The sequence below is a fragment of the Polypterus senegalus genome, chromosome 7 (assembly GCF_016835505.1).
Source record: "Polypterus senegalus isolate Bchr_013 chromosome 7, ASM1683550v1, whole genome shotgun sequence".
NCBI lineage: Eukaryota > Metazoa > Chordata > Cladistia > Polypteriformes > Polypteridae > Polypterus > Polypterus senegalus.
Window position 1 is genome coordinate 5,945,350 of NC_053160.1, and position 22,055 is coordinate 5,967,404.

The 22,055-nt window shown below is 40.1% G+C and overlaps 1 protein-coding gene across 1 annotated transcript in view; it reads left to right on the forward strand.

Moving 5' to 3' along the window:
• Window positions 1-22,055, forward strand: part of tbc1d2 (TBC1 domain family, member 2) — a 146,362-nt gene that overhangs the window by 64,830 nt on the left and 59,477 nt on the right. The window contains exons 4-5 of the mRNA XM_039758180.1: window positions 10,295-10,418; window positions 21,040-21,161. Of these exons, the coding sequence (XP_039614114.1) occupies window positions 10,295-10,418; window positions 21,040-21,161 (246 nt within the window). The remainder of the gene's footprint in view (window positions 1-10,294; window positions 10,419-21,039; window positions 21,162-22,055) is intronic.

Consider the following 22,055-nt stretch of genomic DNA (forward strand, 5'->3'; position numbering starts at 1 on the left):
AGAAAAGCTAATTCGGTTAAAAATGAATATGCCTTTTTTGTGGGCATGTCTTTTGTGGATGTGATTTTGTGTTTACACCTTTTTTGTGAGTATTTTGGTTGTCTGAGAAATATAAGGATCTGAAAAAGGAAAAAATTTGAGGTGCAAACCCGACCGTCTCCATTTACGTTTAGTCCTCTCAACATAACAAATGCACCATGATGTAAAAAAACAAAAGAAAACAGTTGCCACGTGAGGCAAGTGGCTATCGCTAATCCAGCTCTGCTATTGGGTCGGTCCAAAAGGGACTCCTTTACTCAGGTCGTCTCCCTGTCAAGTGACGCCTCCTTCCAGGCGGTCGTCCTTTTTAAAGCCCAGGGACCGGAAGAGGCAGAGTCAGTTTCCCTTACTGGGTGGTTTCTCTGAAATGTGGAGAATAAAAATGATAAGACAGTGTTATGGTGTATAAAATCTGTACATTTTGGTTTCCATTATATTTTGTTCAAGACAAGACAACAGATGAAATTAAATTAAAGCAGGTTTTCTTCCCTTACACCTTACTTTTATAACACTTGTTCATAGCTTCATGCTAATTTGGTTTTATAGCCTGGGAAAGGATGCTGAGCTAATACCTCAGGCTATTGATGGATGGACATCTGGAACAACAATTTGCTTTATAGCCTAGGACAGGAAGAACTACTATTTCTCCGAGTACATCAAAGGTTTTGTTGTGTGGGAAAACAGACAGTGAATTAATTCATCAATCATTTGGACAGCCAGCCAATCAGGTGCATGTGTTTTGAAACCAAGGCTTGACATTTCATAATAAATATGCCTTGGTTTGGAAAGAAGAAGAGAAGCAAAGGGAGAAGAAAGAGAAGCAAAGGGAGAAGAAGAAGAGGAACGGACGAAGACGGCCCTGGTCGTCAGAAAGGCATCATGAACATTGATTGCTAAATCAAACGCCTCCCTGGGACATTCATCCTTGTCATCTGTAACTTTTTCGTAAGCTTTTTCTAAAGACTATATATATTCAGACTTTCCTATCACTACCTATTTTCTAGTATTCTTTGTTCTTGTGGTATTATTATTATTCTTGTAATAAATACCATGCTGCTTTTAACTTTCAGTGCTTTGTCTTAATGTCTAGAGTGATTGAAGTAATAAGTTAGATTTCTTTGAGCACCTGGTGACAGCCGGATTTTTGCCATTATTTCTGTGCTGTGAGGTTTATATGGCTGAGAGTGAAGAGCGCTATACTCAACAGAAGGGACAGATACGATAAAGAAGGTATTCTTGGCTGATGAATGGCCTATAGTCAAGAGTGCTGAGTCTTTGTATGTTTAAATGTATTCTTGTAGACCAAAAGTAATATTTAGGTCTGAGATATCACTAAAACATCGTATTGTTGTTCGTGCCGAAAATAAGTAAGTCTCTTGAAGTGCTGAATGACAGGCTGTTATTCCTATAGCACTGGTGTGGTTTAAAGTGCTAGGGGTTAATAAGTGTGTGTGTGTCATTCATGGGGCACTGTTGTGGTTAGGGTCTGTGTGTGTGTTTATCTGTGTGTGTGTGTGTGTTCATTTTAAAGTGCAACAGTAGACCAACCCGATAACGAACTTGACGAGAACCCTTACCCTTGAGGAAACAGGTAAAAGGGCAAGTGGAGGGAAATACCACGATAATACAGACAGTTAGTGGCCCTCTCGGCCCAGGGTGGTATTACATACCTGGGAAGAGCTTGGATGATGAACCTCAGGTGTGCATGCGTGACAATGTACTTTTATTGTAATTCAAATTAAAGTGTGTACCCATTACTTGGTTGTTATAAAAAGTTGTTCTTAACAGTATGTAATAACTTGTTGCTACTGTTATTTTTTTGTTTAATAATTTATTGGTACCATCACTCACAGGAGTGCCGCGTCCAAGTAATAAAAAATTTCAAGGGGAAATCCAACCCATCCATCAATCCATTATCCAACCCGCTATATCCTAATTACAGGGTCACGGGGGTCTGCCAATCCCAGCCAACACAGGGCGTAAGGCAGGAAACAAACCCTGGGCAGGGCGCCAGCCCACCACAGGACACACAACAAGCACACATTAGGGACAATTTAGAATCTCCAATGCACCTAACCTGCGTGTCTTTGGACTGACGGAGGAAACCGGAGTACCCGGAGGAAACCCACGCAGACACGGCGAGAACATGCAAACTCCACGCAGGGAGGACCCAGGAAGCAAACCCGGGTCTCCTATCTGCGAGGCAGCAGCGCTACCCACTGCGCCACCGTGCCACTTCAAGGGGAAATGTAATATTTAATTTAATTATGTCTCCACTTGAAAATATTTTGGAAAAAGTAGTGAATTAGCTTTGTTAGACATCAACACTTGACTTAGTTCTTATTCAGCCTAAGTCATAAATATTCAGCTCACCCTGAAAGATTGAAGCAAACATCCAGACATCAACATTCCTGGCCGTGCACTTAACATAAGTGGTTCTGTGGTAGTAATATCTCTTAATTCCCAGAAATGAAGCACCTTCTTTCAGATGGCACCCTCTGTCTCTCAAATTCATCAATAAACCTGTTGTACACTTACTATGAAACTTCTGGGAACCTGATTTGGAGCAATTACTGGAAATCTCAGTTCAATAACGTAAGACACCTTATTACTTACCTGCATGATAATACACTGTGTGCAGAATTATTAGGCAAGTTGTATTTTTGAGGATTAATTTTAATATGGAACAAACACAGTGCTATCAGTCAATCCAAAATGTTAATAAACCTGAAACCTGAATGTTTCACAACGGAAATGTGAGTGTGAACATCATCAGGGGAATACATATGTGCGCACAATTATTAGGCAACTATTAGTGTGCAGATTTATTATGCAACTAAAGGAAAATGAAAATTTTCCCATCTCACTTGTTTCTTTTCATCTGTTATAGTGAGAATAATAAACAAACACCTCAAAATTTACAAATAAACATCTCTGACATTTCAAAAACAATCAATCAATCAATCAATGACCAATATAGCCACCCTTCTTTCCAATAACAGTCATAAGCCTTTCCATTCATGGAGTCTGTCAGTTTCTTGATCTGTTGACGATCAGCTTTTTGTGGAGCAGTGACTACAGCCTCCCAGACACTCTTCAGAGAGGTGTATTGTTTTTCTCCCCCGTAAATCTAGCGTTTAAGAAGTGCCCACAAGTTCTCGATAGGGTTTAGGTCAGATGAGGAAGGGGCCATGTCATTATTCCTTCATCTTTAAGGCCTTTACTGGCTGGCCACGCAGTGGAGAACTTCGATGCAAGTGATGGAGCATTGGCCTGCATAAAAATCATGGTCTTCTTCCTGTATCACTGTTTGAAGAAAGTGTCTTCGAAAAACTGGCAGTAGGTTTGGGAGTTGATTTTGAGTTCATCTTCAATGCAAAAGGTCCAACTAGCTCATCTTTAAAAATACCAGCTCATACCAGTACCCCACCTCCACGTTGGAGTGGAGCTCTGTGCCCATTACTGATCCACAGGTCCATCCATCTGGTCCATCAAGAGTCACTCTCATCTCATCGGTCCATAAAACCTTTGAAAAAATCTGTCTTCAGATATTTCTTGGCCCAGTTTTGACGTTTCAACTTATGTTTCTTGTTCAGTGGTGGTTGGGTTTCAGCCCTCCTTACCTTGGCCATGTCTTTGAGCACTGAACACCTTGTACTTCTGGGCACTCCAGGTAGGTTGCAGCTCTGGAATATGAAAGTACTGGAGGATAATGGGTTCCTGGTAGCTTCACGTTTGATTCTTCTCAAATCTTTGGCAGCTAATTTGCGTCTTTTGTTCTCAACACGTTTCTTGCGACCCTGTTGACTATTTGCAACAAAATGTTTGATGGTTCTGTGATCACACACCAATATCTTAGCAATTCCAAAAGTGCTGCATCCCTCTGAAAGACTTTTTACAATTTTTGACTTTTCAGAGTCAGTTAAATCTCTTTTTTGGCCCATTTTGCCCGAGGAAAACTAGCTGCCTAATAATTCTGCACACCTTGATATAGGGTGTTGATCTCCTTAGGCCACACCCTCCCTCATTACACAAATACACATCACCTGACGTGCTGAAATCCAATAAGCATTCAAGTTAATACAGCTTGGAGTTGGAATATACGCATTAAAATGATGATATGGTCAAAATACTCACTTGCCTAATAATTGTGCACACAGTGTACGGATAATCGCGTGACATTTAGGTAAGACAGAAATGAGGAGCTTAGTGCTTAAAGTGCCTAAAATGCACGATTATTGATTGGAGTCTCGGCTGCAATGCTGCTTAAAATGCATACTAAGTAAAATTATTTTAAGTAAAGCATTTCATTGGCGACTCAAATGTTTTGCATTTTAAGATACTGTTTCAGATGAAACAATACGTGTGTTATACATGGAAACAAACATAGATAGTAAAATTTAACAGGGCAGCATATGGAAGAAGCTAGATTAAAGTGGTAACAACTAGCAAGCCTGTCTTTCTTTCTTGGTACCCAAAGCTGTGATTTTCAGGTATCATTTTAATTCTCTGTTAAAAGTGTAACTGCAAAAAGACAATTACCACAGCCAGTTCAAGTTCTGCTCACAACAGGAAAACCTCAGTGTGCAAAATCCTATTCGAAAAAGCAAAAATAATTTTGCAAAGTGCACAACTTGATAATGCATGGATGCACAGCCTAGACCAGAAGATACATTTCATCTGTGCTTTAATTATTCATGTGAACGGCACTAACAATACAACTTAACACTTGAGTGTTTAGACTTGTAAGAAATTTCCAAGATCTTTCTTCTGAGAGCAGAGAGTTGGGGAAAACTCCATGCTTAAAGTCACTTTCAATTAAAAAAGTTAATAATAATAATAATAATACATTTTATTTATTTGTAGGCGCCTTTCTAAACACTCAAGGACACTGAACAATAGAAAAAACACACATTTTAATCAAAAGTAAAATACAAAAGTTAAAATCAGACAGCAATTGTAATCAAAGAGAAAAAGCAATCTTAAACAAATGAGTTTTAAATTAAGATTTAAAAGTGCGAATGATTCGATATTTCTAAGCTCAGATGGTAGTGAGTTCCAAAGCTGGGGAGCAGAACAACTGAATGCTCTGCTCCCCGTAGTTGTAAGACAGACGACAGGGACAGTCAAGTGGATGGAGGAAGAGGATCTGGGGGTGCGGGAGGGAATGGCAACATGGAGGAGGTCAGACAGATATGGAGGGGCGAGGTTGTGGAGAGCCTTAAAAGTTAGTAGGAGAATTTTGAACTGAGCCAATGAAGCTGCTGCAAGACAGGAGTGATATGGTGAGTAGAAGGGGTACTAGTAATGATGTGGCTGGGCAGCTGAATTCTGGACCAGTTGAAGCTTATAAAGAGATTTGTGAGAAAGACCAAAGAAAAGGGAATTGCAATAATCCAGACGAGAAGTGACAAGGCTATGAATGAGGATGGCAGTGGTGTGGAGAGTGAGGCAGGAGCGAATACGATTAACGTTACGCAAGTGGAAATAAGCAGACCGGGAGATGTTATTGATGTGGGACTGAAAGGATAAAATACTGTCAAGGATGACACCTGTGGGAAAGGGGAGGCAGAGGAATTATCAATAAGAAATGAAAAATGATCAGTTTAGGATAATGTGGATTTTGTACCAATGAGGAGAACCTCAGTTTTGTCACTATTTAATTTAAGAAAATTTGAAGAAAACCAGGATTTCATTTGGTATACCAGAAATTAAATGAAAGAACAGCTGCATACGTAAAATATTACATTGACTTTCACGAATAATGTTGCATTTTCTGTGATCCATGTGTGGAGTTCACCCTTATGCCATTCTGCAGATACAATTTAAATTTACTGTACCTATAGAAAGTGTATGGATTGTTTTAACCATCACCTCATTTTTAGATTAGCAAACTCAATTCTAGATGCAAGTACTGTAATATTCTTTACTACAAATAAATCAGCATACACTTTCCAAGAGAAAAGCAAGTATGCATATTTTAACAAATTGAATTAAAAATACAAATCTGGAATAATGGATTGGATAAATGTCCACTCTGCTAAGTAAGTACTTGGGGTAGCAAATATATTCTACTTGAGTTCCAGACTTTTTTTTTTATTATTAGTCCACCAAGGTGCCTTACTTATTACATTTCTTTCTACTGAACTGTTGAAGATTATTCATTTTCAAGGGGTTCATTGAGGCACTGCATTCTGGGTTTTTCACTGATCTCAACGTTTTGTTGTTAAGCTACTCTATTTTCATAGGGTTTTTAGCTGCTCAAATATGGTAAACTGTCTTCCCCACATATCAGAGCTGTAATGCAATCTGCTTGAGAACCTTGAAGAAGCTACTTATGCACATCGATCTGCTATCTACCTATAGCAATGAATCCCAAACTCTGTCTTGGGGACTCCTGTGGCTGCAGGTTTTTGTTCCAACCAACTTCTGTTTTTCATTGGACTCTTAGCGTAATTAAGTGAGTGATTACTTCACAGTTTCTGTGTTTTGGAGTCAACGTAGAAATTACAAAATAAGTTAGGTAGATTTTTATTAAAATGTAATAAGCAGTTATATGGGGAATATGTACAGTTGTGCTTGAAAATTTGTGAACCCTTTAGAATCTCTCTCTCTCTCTCTCTCTCTCTCTCTCTCTCTCTCTCTCTCTATATATATATATATATATATATATATATATATATATATATATATATATATATATATATATATATATATATATATATATATATATAATTCACGAAGGCAAGACAACCATGGAAAGCACGTCGGAAGGGGCATGGATTCACTAAGCCACCAACAAGTGAGAAGCCCATGGCACACGCAGGAAGGAGCCACGCCCACCAACTCTAAGACCATTGGATACGACGACAACTCGCAGAACCACGCCCACCAACTCGACGACGACACAGAAAAAACTGCGTCATTTTTGTTCGTCTGCCGTTGAGTCCACATTGAGCTCTGAGCCACGTTGACTGTTCATAGAGGCGTGTTTCTCGCGGAAGTGAATCGCTATATGCAGCGTGTAAAACAGTTTGTGAGGGGTATCCCATGGCATCCTTAAAACAATCCTTTAAAACTGAGGTTAAAACACAATGAAGGAAGGAGTCTTTAAAAACCAATAAGCCCTGTGCCTTTGTTTCATTACCGTCTCACCTGCTTCACCAATGCAGGCCCTGCAACAGTCGAGACGCTCTCTCGGCAGCTGACCTTCTCTGTGCCTGACCGGTTCACACAGAGGCACCACACAACGCGGCGGGACTATCATGTCAGGAGGCATGTTTGTCACGGATGTAAATCGCTGTATGCGGCGTGTAAAAACGGCGTGTAAAACAGTTGTCGCGGATGTGAATCGTTGTATGCAGCGTGTAAAACAGTTTCCGAGGGGTTTCCCATGGTCTTACAGTTGGTAGGTGAGTCTCTGTTAGTTGCTCTTGTGAGCGGGCACATGACCAGGCAGTGTGTGTGCTTCGAGAGCGTGGGTGGACGCGACAGCACCATCTAAGAAGATTCATATTTGTCACGGATGTAATTCGCTGTATGCAGCGTGTAAAACAATTAGTCGCGAAAGTGTAAAACGCTGTATTGTATGTTGCCCTCTGTAGAGTTACATCTTTTCATTCACCTACAGTCGTATACACAATGAAGTAACGAGTCTTTAAAAACCGAGTTTTCGGTTACGACGCACGACCGCGTGCAGCATAGCAAACTGTTTTACACGCTACATACAACAATTCGCATCCGCGACAAACATGCGTCTTCTTAGATACTCCTGCACTTTGTACACACCCCCCTCTCACCATGGTCGGGTGTCTTGGTGGATTATATATAGAAAGGCAGCCAAAACCGCACAGAGCAATGAAAAGTCTACGTGAGTCACAGCTGCATCTGGACTGTGCAAAGACGACAACGACTCGAGTGACGAGTTGGAGGTGGGCACATGAGCAGGCAGTGCATACTGAACGAGAGATCAGCAGACTAGCATGACGGAGGCAGCGGGGTGGACGTCCTTCTCCTCTCCTCCTGTTCCATCCTCCGCGCCTGAGCACCGCACAGACGATTGTGTGTTGGTTCGTTCCGTGCATTGTTACAATGTTGCTTTTCTTGCTGATTTATTACATTACCGATTTTTCAAATCTTAATTTTCTCCCTGTGCTTAAAAATCATTAAAAAACCGGCCTGATTATGCGGCGTATAGTACGCCGTGGGTTAGCTAGTTTTCTATATTTCTGCATAAATATGACCTAAAACATCGTCAGATTTTCCTTCAAGTCCTAAAAGTAGATAAAGAGAAACCAGTTAAACAAATGAGACAAAAATATTATACTTGGTCATTTATTTATTGAGGAAAATGATCGAATATTACATATTTGTGAGTGGCAAAAGTATGTGAATCTCTCGGATTAGCAGTCAGTTTAAAGGTAAAATTCAAGTCAATGGGATGCCAATCAGCTGTGAGTGGGCACCCTGTGTTATTTAAAGAACAGGATCTATCAAAGTCTGCTCTTCACAACACGTTTGTGGAAGTGTATCATGGCACGAACAAAGAAGATTTCTGAGGACCTCACAAAAAGAGTTGTTGATGCTCATCAGGCTGGAAAAGGTGACAAAACCATCTCTAAAGAGTTTGGACTCCACCAATCCACAGTCTGACAGATTGTGTACAAATGGAGGAAATTCAAGAACATTGTTACCCTCCCCAGGAGTGGACGACCAACAAAGATCACTCCAAGAGCAAGGCACACGTGTAATAGTCGGCGAGGTCACAAAGGACCCCAGGGTAACTTCTAAGCAACTGAAGGCCTCTCTCCCATTGCCTAATGTTCATGTTCATGAGTCCACCATCAGAAGAACACTGAACGACAATGGTGTGCATGGCAGGGTTACAAGGAGAAAGCCACTGCTCTCCAAAAAAAACATTGCTGCTCATCTGCAGTTTACTAAAGATCACGTGGACAAACCAGAAGGCTATTGGAAGAATGTTTTGTGGAAAGATGAGAACAAAATAGAACTTTATGGTTTAAATGAAAAGCGTTATGTTTGGAAAAAGGAAAACACTGCATTCCAGCATAAGAACCTTATCCCATCTGTGAAACATGGTGGTGGTAGTATCATGGTTTGAGCCTGTTGTGCTGCATCTGGGCCAGGAAGGCTTGCCTTCATTAATAGAATAATGAATTCTGAATTATATCAGAGAATTCTAAAGGAAAATGTCAGGACATCTGTCCATGAACTGAATCTCAAGAGAAGGTGGGTCATGCAGCAAGACAACGACCCTAAGCACACAAGTCGTTCTACCAAAGAACAGTTAAAGAAGAATAAAGTGAATGTTTAGGAATGGCCAAGTCAAAGTCCTGACCTTAATCCAATCAAAATGTTGTGGAAGGACCTGAAGCGAGCAGTTCATGTGAGGAAACCCACCAACATCCCAGAGTTGAAGCTGTTCTGTATGGAAGAATGGGCGAAAATTCCTCCAAGCCGGTGTGCAGGAATGATCAGAAGTTACTGGAAACGTTTAGTTGCAGTTATTGGGGGGTCACAGCAGATACTGAAAGCAAAGGTTCACATACTTTTGTCACTCACAAATATGTAATGTTCGGTTATTTGCCTCAATAAATAAATGACCAAGTATGATATTATTGTCCCATTTGTTTAGCTGGTTTCTCTTTATCTACTTTTAGGACTTGAAGGAAAATCTGATGATGTTTTAGGTCATATTTATGCAGAAATACAGAAAATTCTAAAGGGTTCATAAACTTTCAAGCAGCACTGTACATCTGACCATACTGCTTGTTCTAATTATTTTTTTCTCATGTTTACCATTCTTAATATATTACAACAGGTAGAACATGCTTTTGTGGATGTTTAATGTAAAATGCCAGCAGTTCAGACTTTTTCACACCATTGAGATCCCCTTTCATAATTTGTGCAGGTAGCACACAGTTCATTAGAGGACAATGCTGCATGTTTCAGCTGTCTATGGAACTATATTGATGGGTGGGGTGTCTTCTGTTATATAAGAAGGGAACTTGTTAAAGCATATTCCAGTGACTCAGATTACAAACTGCTCCATTATTTGGTGGTTTGAATTGATTCATGAATTACCTTCTGTTGGAGAGTAAAACCTAAAAGGAAAAAACTAAAGGACAATGCTGTTTAAGCTGTATAAGCATCTCACCTTGTGTGTCAAATTGCTTTTTCTGTGCCAACATAATATTTATGAAGAAATATAACATTGTTTGCTTTTGTTTTTCAGAGTGCATTGAAGATCTTATGCCAACTGTGAAAACGCCAACTGGTCTAGTAGGAGAAGCAGCAACACCCTGGCAACAAACATCTCTGCAGAATCTGTCGCTCAAACACCCCATAACAGAACTCCAGTAAGTGTTTTTCTAACTTTGACCACGTATCTCTGTGTATGTCTGTCGTTTCTAGCAGTTTATGCTGTTATTTCTTTTATTGCATAGCACTAAACTCAAATAAGGGTGAGAGCAGGTTGACATATGAAGGACAGTGGGGATGTCATCCACTTTTTTTAATGGTCTTCAGTCAGTGCATAATCTGTGCCTGTAAATCAGCTAAGCATCTCTTTTCTTTGATAGACTTTATAGATTTAGTTTTTCTTGTAGTTCTCATTTAAATCTAAATGCAAGTGATAATGCTTAACCCTGACTCAAGAAATTAAAAAAAAACAAAAAACGGGAGAAACGTGTTCAAATATTTCCTTGAAAAGGCTTTGTAGAAAATTGGCTACTCAAACTCTACATAGTTCTCAGTTATAGGTGAACCATTAGACGTGAATTAAGAGACTAAAACAAACGACTCTACACTGACTAATAATCAGGGTTGCTTAATCATGGAAGTGTATTTGTGGCAATTATGAAAGTAACTTAGCAAAAAGTCCCTTTTAATGCGTCTTTGGCAATAAATAGATACCAGCTGTTTCTTGAAAAGTATTTTAACGTACCACATGCTGTTTTTCAGTGTTGCTAATATAAGCGTAAAGGTTTTGCCATTCTAAAAAAAATCAGTGAGCAGGATACATACGTTCTCAGAAGTACAGTAGACTAAATCAAACACATATGTTGTCTAGTGTGTAGAGTATATACTATGTAAGCTTGATAAACAATGCAAACTTTTCTCAGCATTATAGGAACACAGTTAGTGGCAAAAACTGTTTAACACGCTACAGTAAAATTGTAGAGATACGTAAGTAAGACAGCAGGAGTACGTCATTCACATTTGAAAAGCTCCATTTATTCTGATATGTTGTAATATGGATCTGCAATTTAGAATTATTTGCTTATGTAATGTGGTCAATGTCATTTAAACAACTTTATCCATAGAAAGCAGATTTGAAGCCACCCTGTGGTATGAGGATCAGAATTGTTTTTCTTATTGGTGGGTGTGAACAAAGACTTCATTCTTACAGGCAATTTCCATTTTTAATTTAGCCTACCATCCCATCTTCTAAGCCTGTTTAATCCTGAGCAGGGTCACGGTTGTAATAAGCTGCAGAACGTATTTCTTATAGCATAAAGAAAATGATTCTAGAAAGTGGGAAGATTATTTTTAAAGTTGGTATGACTATCTTCAATTGAAAATGATGTCGGCATGTTCTGATTGTAATACTAAATAAACATAGATCAATGTTATTGTATAATAGATTTTCTTCGTAGCATAAATGGACAGATTTGTCCTATTTTCAGTTCTGGTCCAACTGTTTGATTGTTTCTGCCAGTAAATCCATTCAATCATCATAAAACCCGCTGTATCCTAACTACAAGGTCACAGGGGTCTGCTGGAGCCAATCCCAGCCAACACAAGGTGCAAGGCAGGATATAAACCCTGGGCAGGGTGCCAGTCCACCACAGGGCACACACACACACCCACACACCAAGCACAATTTAGAATCGCCAATGCACCTCACCTGCATGTCTTTGGACTGTGGAAGGAAACCCACGCAGAGAACATGCAAACTCCACGCAGGGAGGACCCGGGAAGCGAACCCAGGTCTCCTAACTGTGAGGCAACAGCGCTACCCACTGCACCACCGTGCCGCCCACCAGTAATCCTCATCAGTCAATTTGTGGTTTCTGTATAACTGCATTTGCCGCATAACAGAGGCTCCTCTGTTAATTTCGGTTCAGGTGACGTGTATAATAATGTAAAGTCAAGGTTGCTTCATTCAGCCAAACTGATGAGTAACTTTTGTCATGTACCTGTATATTTTTCTACACAACATACACTACCAGTCAAAAGTTTTAAAGTCCCTCAGTTTTTTTTTAATTTTTATGGAAGTTTACTCAGTTTAATGTCTTAATGTTTCATGAAATCAAGGTATAGAACTAATAAGCAATGGGAAATAAAAAAAATAATAATAAGTCAAGGAATTATTAAATTGTATTCAAATTTTTTGATTCATCATAGTAGCGTGCAAGTTTTGCTGATACAACAGCCAAATTGTTGTAACCCTTTGGATTCAGAATGCCAGTCACTCTGTGCAAGTCACTAACTCTGCCTCCAGCAAAGGAACCCGAGACCACCACACTTTCTCCTCCATGTTTGACAGTTGGTGTCACTCACAGAGGGGCCATCCTTTCACCAACTCATCACAAACCAAAGATTTCAAATTTTGCTTCATTGGTCCAGAAGACTTTCTTCCAGTCTGCTGTAGATCAAAGCCAACATTTCAAGGCCCTATTTTGTCCTTTAAGGAATGGCTTTCTTCCTGCCACTTATCATGTCAAACCTGCAGCACAAAGTCTGCTCTTAACAGTTGAAACACAAACTTGCTTTTTTCAATCACAGTTAAGAAGTGCGTGAAGATGTTGTTCTGTGAGGCGCCCATCACACAAACTGGTGACCCTCACAAACTTGTTTTGTGATTGGCTTGTGACTTTGGCTCCGTCAGTTCTCTTCCTATCAGAGTTTCTTCCACTTTCCAATTGATTTTGGATTGTGTAGGACACCACTGGACTCACTGACACTGATTTGTTTTGCAAAGAAAGGCCTACACATAAGGGTAATAATGCTCTGTCTCATTTCATTTGTTAATTGCTGTTTTCTTGTCATTATCACTGGTATTTTGTCCAAGTAGTACTTGAGCGGGTGTACTAACACAGTCAGTCCTAACTCTGTCTGCATAAAATATTTTCATATTGTCCACTTTTTTGCCAGTACAACAATTAGGTACATTTTTCTTTTTTATTGTGATCGGTCTTTTGTCATTTGTTAATCATTCCGAGCTACACTTCTACATAAAAATTTGCTATATAAATAAAAAAAATGTTGTTGCTCCTACCTTAATAGTGGCAGAGCAAGGCTATATGTTTAGCTTATCGTAATGGCTCTTACAGAATCACATTGTGCAATGTGTGGTCTGATATCAGCCTACACATGAAAACCATAAGTCTGCTTTAAGAGAGGCAGACACGGCTTTTAAGTAATCAACAGAAGATGGGACACCTGTGCAAATTGTTTGCTTCAACTTGCAATGCTTAATTTGCTTGAATTGCTGCAGAACATCTGTAGGTTATAACCTATTAAATGTTCACTGAAGAAGGCCTATTTGTAATATTCTGAAATTTCCTTTTTTTCAGTTTTTGCTAACCTAGACTTTAAATTTAAACCTCTGGCAGTTTACTGCATACCATTTCACCATTTTAGGTCATGCATTTCATTTCGGTTGATTAAATTTGAAGAAAAACTGGAAAAACTGAGGTGTTCTAAAACGTATGAACAATAGTGTATATGCCCATTTTTTACTTGAATGTGTGGAAAATAAAATGAGCATCATCCTCATCACTTATCCCTGTCAGACCAGCCCGCACACCATTTCCAGTTTCAGGAAAAGATCACAACATAAACTTCCATCCATCCATTTTCTAACCCGCTGAATTAGAATTAGAATTAGAACAATCTAGACGAGAACAGGCCATTCAGCCCAACAAAGCTCGCCAGTCCTATCCACTTGCTTCCTCCAAGAAAACATCAAGTCGAGTTTTGAAAGTCCCTAACGTCTTACTGTCTACCACACTACTTGGTAACTTATTCCAAGTGTCTATCGTTCTTTGTGTACAGAAAAACTTCCTAATGTTTGTGCGAAATTTACCCTTAACAAGTTTCCAACTGTGTCCCCGTGTTCTTGATGAGCTCATTTTAAAATACAAGTCTCGATCCACTGTACTAATTCCCTTCATAATTTTAAACACTTCAATCATGTCACCTCTTAATCTTCTTTTGCTTAAACTGTAAAGGCCCAGCTCTTTTAATCTTTCCTCATAATTCAACCCCTGTAGACCTGGAATCAGCCTAGTCGCTCTTCTCTGGACCTTTTCTAGTGCTGCTATGTCCTTTTGTAGCCTGGAGACCAAAACTGCACACAGTACTCAAGATGAGGCCTCACCAGTGCATTATAAAGGTTGAGCATAACCTCCTTGGACTTGTACTCCACAGATCGTGCTATATAACCTGACATTCTGTTAGCCTTCTTAATGGCTTCTGAACACTGTCTGGAAGTTGATAGCTTGGAGTCCACTATGACTCCTAAATCCTTCTCATAAGGTGTACTCTCGATTTTTCGACCGCCCATTGTGTATTCAAACCTAATATTTTTACTTCCTATGTGTAATACTTTACATTTACTGACATTAAATTTCATCTGCCACAAATCTGCCCAAGCCTGTATGCTATCCAAGTCCTTCTGTAATGATATAACGGATTCCAAATTATCTGCTAATCCACCTATCTTGGTATCATCTGCAAACTTAACCAGCTTGTTACTTATATTCCTATCTAAATCATTTATATATATTAAAAATAGCAGCGCCCTAGCACTGACCCCTGTGGAACACCACTCATAACATCGGCCAGTTCTGATGAGGTTCCTCGCACCATCACCCTCTGCTTCCTGTGTCTGAGCCAATTCTGCACCCATCTAAAAACATCACCCTGAATTCCCACTTCTTTTAACTTGATGCCCAACCTCTCATGTGGCACCTTATCAAATGCTTTCTGAAAGTCCAGATAAATAATATCATAAGCTCCACTTTGATCGTATCCTTTTGTTGCCTCCTCATAGAATTCCAACATGTTAGTAAAACACGACCTCCCCCTTCTGAACCCATGCTGACTGTTCAGAATAACTCCTGTCCTTGTCATGTGTTGCTCAATCTTATCCTTAATAATTCCTTCCATTAATTTTCCTGTGATGCTTGTTAAGCTTACTGGCCTATAGTTGCTTGGATCTGCCCTGTCACCCTTTTTATATAATGGGATGATATTTGCCATTTTCCAGTCCTTTGGAATCTCTCCAGTGCACAGTGACTTCCTAAAAATGTGTGTCAAGGGTTTATATATGTACTCACTAGCCTCCTTAAGAACACGAGGATAAATATTATCTGGGCCTGGTGATTTGTTTGATTTTATCTTATTTAATCTGAGCAGCACTTCTCCCTCTACAATTTCCAAATCCCTTAGTACCTCCTTAGTAGTTGCGTTTACCTCTGGCAGGTTATCCACTTGCTGAATCCGAATACAGGGTCACGGGGGTCTGCTGGAGCCAATCCCAGCCAACACAGGGCACAAGGCAGGAACCAATCCTGGGCAGGGTGCCAACCCACTGCAGGACACACACAAACACACCCACGGGCCAATTTAGTAACGCCAATCCACCTAACCTGCATGTCTTTGGATTGTGGGAGGAAACCGGAGCGCCCGGAGGAAACCCACGCAGACACGGGGAGAACATGCAAACTCCACGCAGGGAGGACCTGGGAAGTGAACCCGGGTCTCCTAACTGCGAGGCAGCAGGGCTACCACTGCGCCACCGTGCCGCCCCAACATAAACTTGTGGTTTTCAATTTAAGTGAATTCTGCACACTGTGTTCTGAAATCTTAATGTGTGTTGCTTCATAATTAGCTACACATGAAGCATTATATAAAAAATTAGACTTCTTAGTTAAACAGGATTTTTTTTACTGTTTAAAAGAATATTGCTAAGACATCTGGAACAGATTGTTGTGAATGCTTCTAATATTTTGTAATTTAATTTATTTACTTATAATACATTTTATGATTACTGACTTATGATTAACATAAGGTAACAAACTTTCCAACAGCTGGCTTGCCTACCAGGAATTTCCCTATATTTCATGTTTTTAAATGTGTGTTAACCAAAGTGAAAATAAAGAATGTCACACGCATTGAAGGAAGAACAGAAATGTGGTTAACCATCAAAATAAATTAGCTGTTCTTTGGAAAAAAATGTTGTGTTTCCTATCTTTTATTTGTAAACTGTGGTGTTTTATTCTTGTGGTATCTACCAAATATACACAGAGGTGTCAAATTCAATTTTATTGAGGGCCAAAAAGAACACTTTATACACCAAATGTGGGCTGGAATATATCAACAAACAGCTATTGCTGCTTTTACTTTAAGCCAACACCTAAATGTTTGGTATTGATGCCAAAGAAAAATAGCAGTTTACTACATATCAAAGTCAAAGTGAACTTTATTGTCATCTCAACCATATACAAGTATACAGATAGACAAAATTGTGAAGCTCAGGGTCCACAGTGTAACAGCATGATGTGCAAATAATAAATTAAATTTAAAATTAAAACACAAACAAGACAAGACAAAGAAGTAGCGGCAATATTGACATGTACTTAGCAATATGAACACTGATGCAATGTATGGTATTTGCAATCTATCCATCCATCCATCCTCTTCCGCTTATCTGAGGTCGGGTCGCGGGGGCAGCAGCTTAAGCAGAGAGGCCCAGACTTCCCTCTCCCCGGCCACTTCTTCCAGCTCTTCCGGGAGAATCCCAAGGCGTTCCCAGGCCAGCCAGGAGACATAGTCCCTCCAGCGTGTCCTGGGTCTTCCCCGGGGTCTCCTCCCGGTTGGACGTGCCCGGAACACCTCACCAGGGAGGCGTCCAGGAGGCATCCTGATCAGATGCCCGAGCCACCTCATTTGACTCCTCTCGATGCGGAGGAGCAGCGGCTCTACTCTGAGCTCCTCCCGGATGACTGAGCTTCTCACCTTATCTTTAAGGGAAAGCTTGTATTCGCGATCTCGTTCTTTCGGTCACTACCCATAGCTCATGACCATAGGTGAGGGTAGGAGCGTAGATCGACTGGTAAATTGAGAGCTTTGCCTTACAGCTCAGCTCCTTTTTCACCACGACAGACCAATGCAGAGCCTGCATCACTGCGGATGCCGCACCGATCCACCTGTCGATCTCACGCTCCATTCTTCCCTCACTCGTGAACAAGACCCCAGATTTCCAATCTAGATACATAAATATGTAAATAACATATAACAGAGAAATGAACATAACATTTACTTTCACTTTTAGAAATGAGCGTATTTATTATCAAAATGTGTTAATGCAAATAATATATAAATGAGCAAATTGTGCTTGTGAAAATTTCGCAAAAATAAAAGTGCTAATGAAATGATGACAAGGAAGAGAAGAACATCACATGTTACAGTAAGAAAGGAGATTATTTTAATGAGTAGAGACGTGTGAGAAGACTCAATATTATAATAGTCACATGATCAGTATGGGATGTTATTATAGTCACTTACAGCAGCAGGAATATTTACAATACACAGTGTAACATCAACAGGTTAACAGAATATATTGGATAAGAAGATAGATAGATAGATAGATACTTTATTAATCCCAAATTCACATAATCCAGCAGCAGCATACTGATAAAGAACAATATTAAATATCAGAGTGATAACAATGCAGGTATAACAGACAATAACTTTGTATAATGTTAACGTTTACCCCCCTGGGTGGAACTGAACAGTCGCATAGTGTGGGGTCTCCTCAATCTGTCAGTGGAGCAGGATGGTGACAGCAGTCTGTCACTGAAGCTGCTCCTCTGTCTGGAGATGATCCTGTTCAGTGGATTCTCCATGATTGACAGGAGTCTGCTCAGCGCCTGTCGCTCTGTCACGGATGTCAAACTGTCCAGCTCCGTGCCTACAATAGAGCCTGCCTTCCTCACCAGTTTGTCCAGGCGTGAGGTGTCCTTCTTCTTTATGCTGCCTCCCCAGCACACCACCGCGTAGAAGAGGGCGCTCACCACAACCGTCTCACAGAACATCTAAAGCATCTTATTGCAGATGTTGAAGGACGCCAGCCTTCTAATGAAGTATAGTCGGCTCTGTCCTCTCTTGCACAGAGCATCAGTATTGGCAGTCCAGTCCAATTTATCATCCAGCTGCACTCCCAGGTATTTATAGGTCTGCACCCTCTGCACATGCACCTCTGATGATCACAGAGTCCATGATGGGCCTGGTTATCCTAAAATCCACCACCAGCTCCTTGGTTTTGCTGGTGTTCAGTTGTAGGTGGTTTGAGTCGCACCATTTAACAAATTCCTTGATTAGGTTCCTATACTCCTCCTCCTGCCCACTCCTGATGCAGCCCACCATAGCAGTGTCGTCAGTGAACTTTTGCACGTGGCAGGACTCTGAGTTGTATTGGAAGTCCAATGTATGTTGGCTGAACAGGACCAGAGAAAGTCCAATCCCTTGCGGTGCTCCTGTGCTGCTGACCACAATGTCAGACCTGCAGTTCCCGAGACGCACATACTGAGGTCTGTCTGTAAGATAGTCCACGATCCATGCCACCAGATATGAATCTACTCCCATCTCTGTCAGCTTGTCTCTAAGGAGCAGAGGTTGGATGGTGTTGAAGGCGCTAGAGAAGTCCAGAAACATAATTCTTACAGCACCAATGCCTCTGTTCAAGTGGGAGAGGGATCAGTGTAGCATGTAGATGATGGCATCCTCCGCTCCCACCTTCTCCTGGTATGGGAACTGCAGAGGGTCGAGGGCGTGACGGACCTGTGGCCTCAGGTGGTGAAGCAGCAGCCGCTCCATGGTCTTCATCACATGTGACGTCAGGGCGACAGGCCGGAAGTCATTCAACTCACCAGGACGTGATACCTTTGGGATGGGGTGATAAAAGATGTTTTCCAAAGCCTCGGGACTCCCCCTGTTCCAGGCTCAGGAATGTGTATGTAATTCATTTTTTGTTCACTGTCATGGTGCGAGACTTGCTGCCACTGATCTTCGGATAATGTCACTCTGTGGTTTGTCATACGTTGTCATTGTTGTTCCAAGGTATCTTGCCTGTGCTGGTTGCTCTGGCGTGATGTCAGTGGTTCTGCTTCTGTGCGTTGGTGTGAGTATGTCGGCCGGCGAGACCGTATCTGTTGGTTGCCGCTACACTGTACGTGCCTTTTCATTTTATCAGGAGGCTTACGTTGAAGTGAAGGAAAGAGGGGCTGTAAAATGGTGGTGTCATATTGCAGTTTCAGTCAGTAACAAAGTATGCACAGAATAAACTGTCAAATACCACAGTCAAGAATTGGTCACATTGAAGAAGTGAAGACTTGAAGATAAGCCTAAGACCAAAACTCTGCCAGGAACACACGGATTCCTCGCTATTGTTGTGGAGGGATAGAGCAGTTTTGGCAACCGTTGTTTATATCGAGCACGGATGGACACAAGTGAAATAATACAAGGATATATAACAATGTAAAGTTAATTGCTTGATGTTATTTCTATTGTACAAAAAGAACAACATTGTTAAAAAGTAAATAGTAGTATAAACATGTTTAAAGCTCTTTACAGTTATTAAGAAATAGAAATTACCGAAATTCAAAACTTTTTTCTTGCCTTCATCTTTGTAAACTTAGAAGCAATTTCTTTTAAAGCCATTGTATGATCGTGTTTTTCTATCATTTTCATTTATTTAAAAAATATTCAAGCTAATACTAATATAGAATATTAATAATCATATAAAGCAGGAGTAATATACTGTATATATTATTAAATATGAAAATAAAGAATTGCTAAGGTTGTAAAGTGTTTGCTGACCAGAAATGTAGCCTTTTTGTAAGTTTGTTCCCTATAAAAGTATTTGCAATGCTATACAAAAAAAAAAAGGAAGAAATGGAAAGAAAAATAAGTATCCTAAATCTTCATCAATGTCAAAGGTAGGACTGAAAATTACAAAAATAAAAAGGAACAAAGTTCTGGCGATTTTAAAACATTTTAAAACCAGGAGAAAACGTGCTAATGTGGATTACACAGACCACAATCCGAGTTGGTTAGAAACGGATAGCAATCACATTTAACACAAGCAGAAATGCAAATGCGTTTTCTACAAATATACAACAATCGAGTCGTCAGTGGAGAAGACTAAAAAATGTTGTGGGGCAGCTGTGGCAAATGGGTAAGCAGCAGAGGGTGACCAGACCTGTCATCTTTGCAGCTTTAAAAAGGCAGCATGGGTGGCATTTCCATATCCATCACGTATTGGATATCATGCTATAACACTAAAGTTCCTTATAGCCGTGTGTCATGGCATCTTCTTTTTCCTTTTTTTTTTGTGGTGTCATTAGGAGCAGTCCGTATCCATTCTAACTGCACTTTAGTTGCTGTGGTGAGCTGTAATTCACAGATTAAGGAGGCACATTTTAGAGCCAGGTGTAAATGTAAATTATAAACAGGCCGAATCTGTACATAAAAGCATGTTAAAGGGGGTTTTCAGAAAGGTAACAGTCATATGTAATATGTTTTTTTTATAATATTGATAAAAGCAGGCTGCATTAAAAAGGCCGAAGAGGGTAGGTTCAGGCTGTGGGCCTCATGTTTGACACCCCTGTTATATAGGGTGGTCCAGATCTAATTATGCAATTTTCATTACGTTTTAACTTATTAAGTTTATTACATAGAAAATCACCTAAAAAATCCCGGACCATCGAGAAGTGTGCGAACTGATGACATGAAGAATTGTCTTTGCGGCAAACTGGAATCGTCCCTGCATTAATCAAAGTCATCCAGACGATCTGGATCTGCATAATTCGATCTGGACCACCCTGTAGATTATGAAATATTAAAACAATTTTAGAACTGTAAAAAATACAGCTTGGTGGTGATGACTAGCCTTCTTTATTCCAACAGGAACACTGTCCTTAGTATCTGTAGCAGTAAGTCACTTCAGGAGCGCTGTGTACTCCAACCTGAAGACCCACAGCAGGGCGTTGGTGGCCAAAGTAAAGATGTCCCAATGAAGTCGGTATCAGGTATTTGCTTTTAATGATGTACACATGTTATCAATCAATCAATCAACATTTATTTCTATAGCACATATTCATACAAAAAAATGTAGCTCAAAGTGCTTTAAAAAATGAATAGAAAAATAGAAGACACAATAAAAGATAAACATAAGTCAACATTAATTAACATAGAATAAGAGTAAGGTCCGATGGCCAGGTGGACAGAAAAACAAAAAAAACTCCAAAGGCTGGAGAAAAAAAATAAAACCTGTAGGGGTTCCAGACCAAGAGACTGCCCAGTCCCCTCTGGGCAATCTACCTAACATAAGTCAAACAGTCCTCTTTGTATTTAGGGTTTTCATGGAAGGACCTGATGATGATGGTCACGTAGATTTCTGGCTTTCAGTCCATCAATGTTGGTGCATCATGATGCTTTGAGTAGGTGGTGGTGGTGCAGGCCGTCACCACAAAGAAACTGGAAAAGGAAACAGAAGAGAGAGTTGGGGTCAGTATGGATTTTGGAGCCACTGTGAATAGTTATTATGAAGAATTGAACATACAGAGTATCAGGATTAAGTTAAAGTGAAGTTATAAAAAGGCCATGTTAAAGTAATGTGTTTTCAGCAGTGTTTTAAAGTGCTCTACTGTATTTGCCTGGCGAACATGTTAGTAAATAGCTATTGTGTATTCTAGGCTTACAAGGTGATCATTAAAGATATCAATCCATTATGTAATAGTAGCAAGAGAACACTTCATATACCTAATGTATCTAAAGTGTACCTTTACACCAGTTGAGAGTGGGGCTTACATTTGCCATACTCATTGGTTAGAGCCTATTCAGCAGTATTGGGCACAAGGTAGTAGCCAACAACAAGTAGTCAATTTATTCAAGGAACAAACACACTTAGAGAGCAGCACACA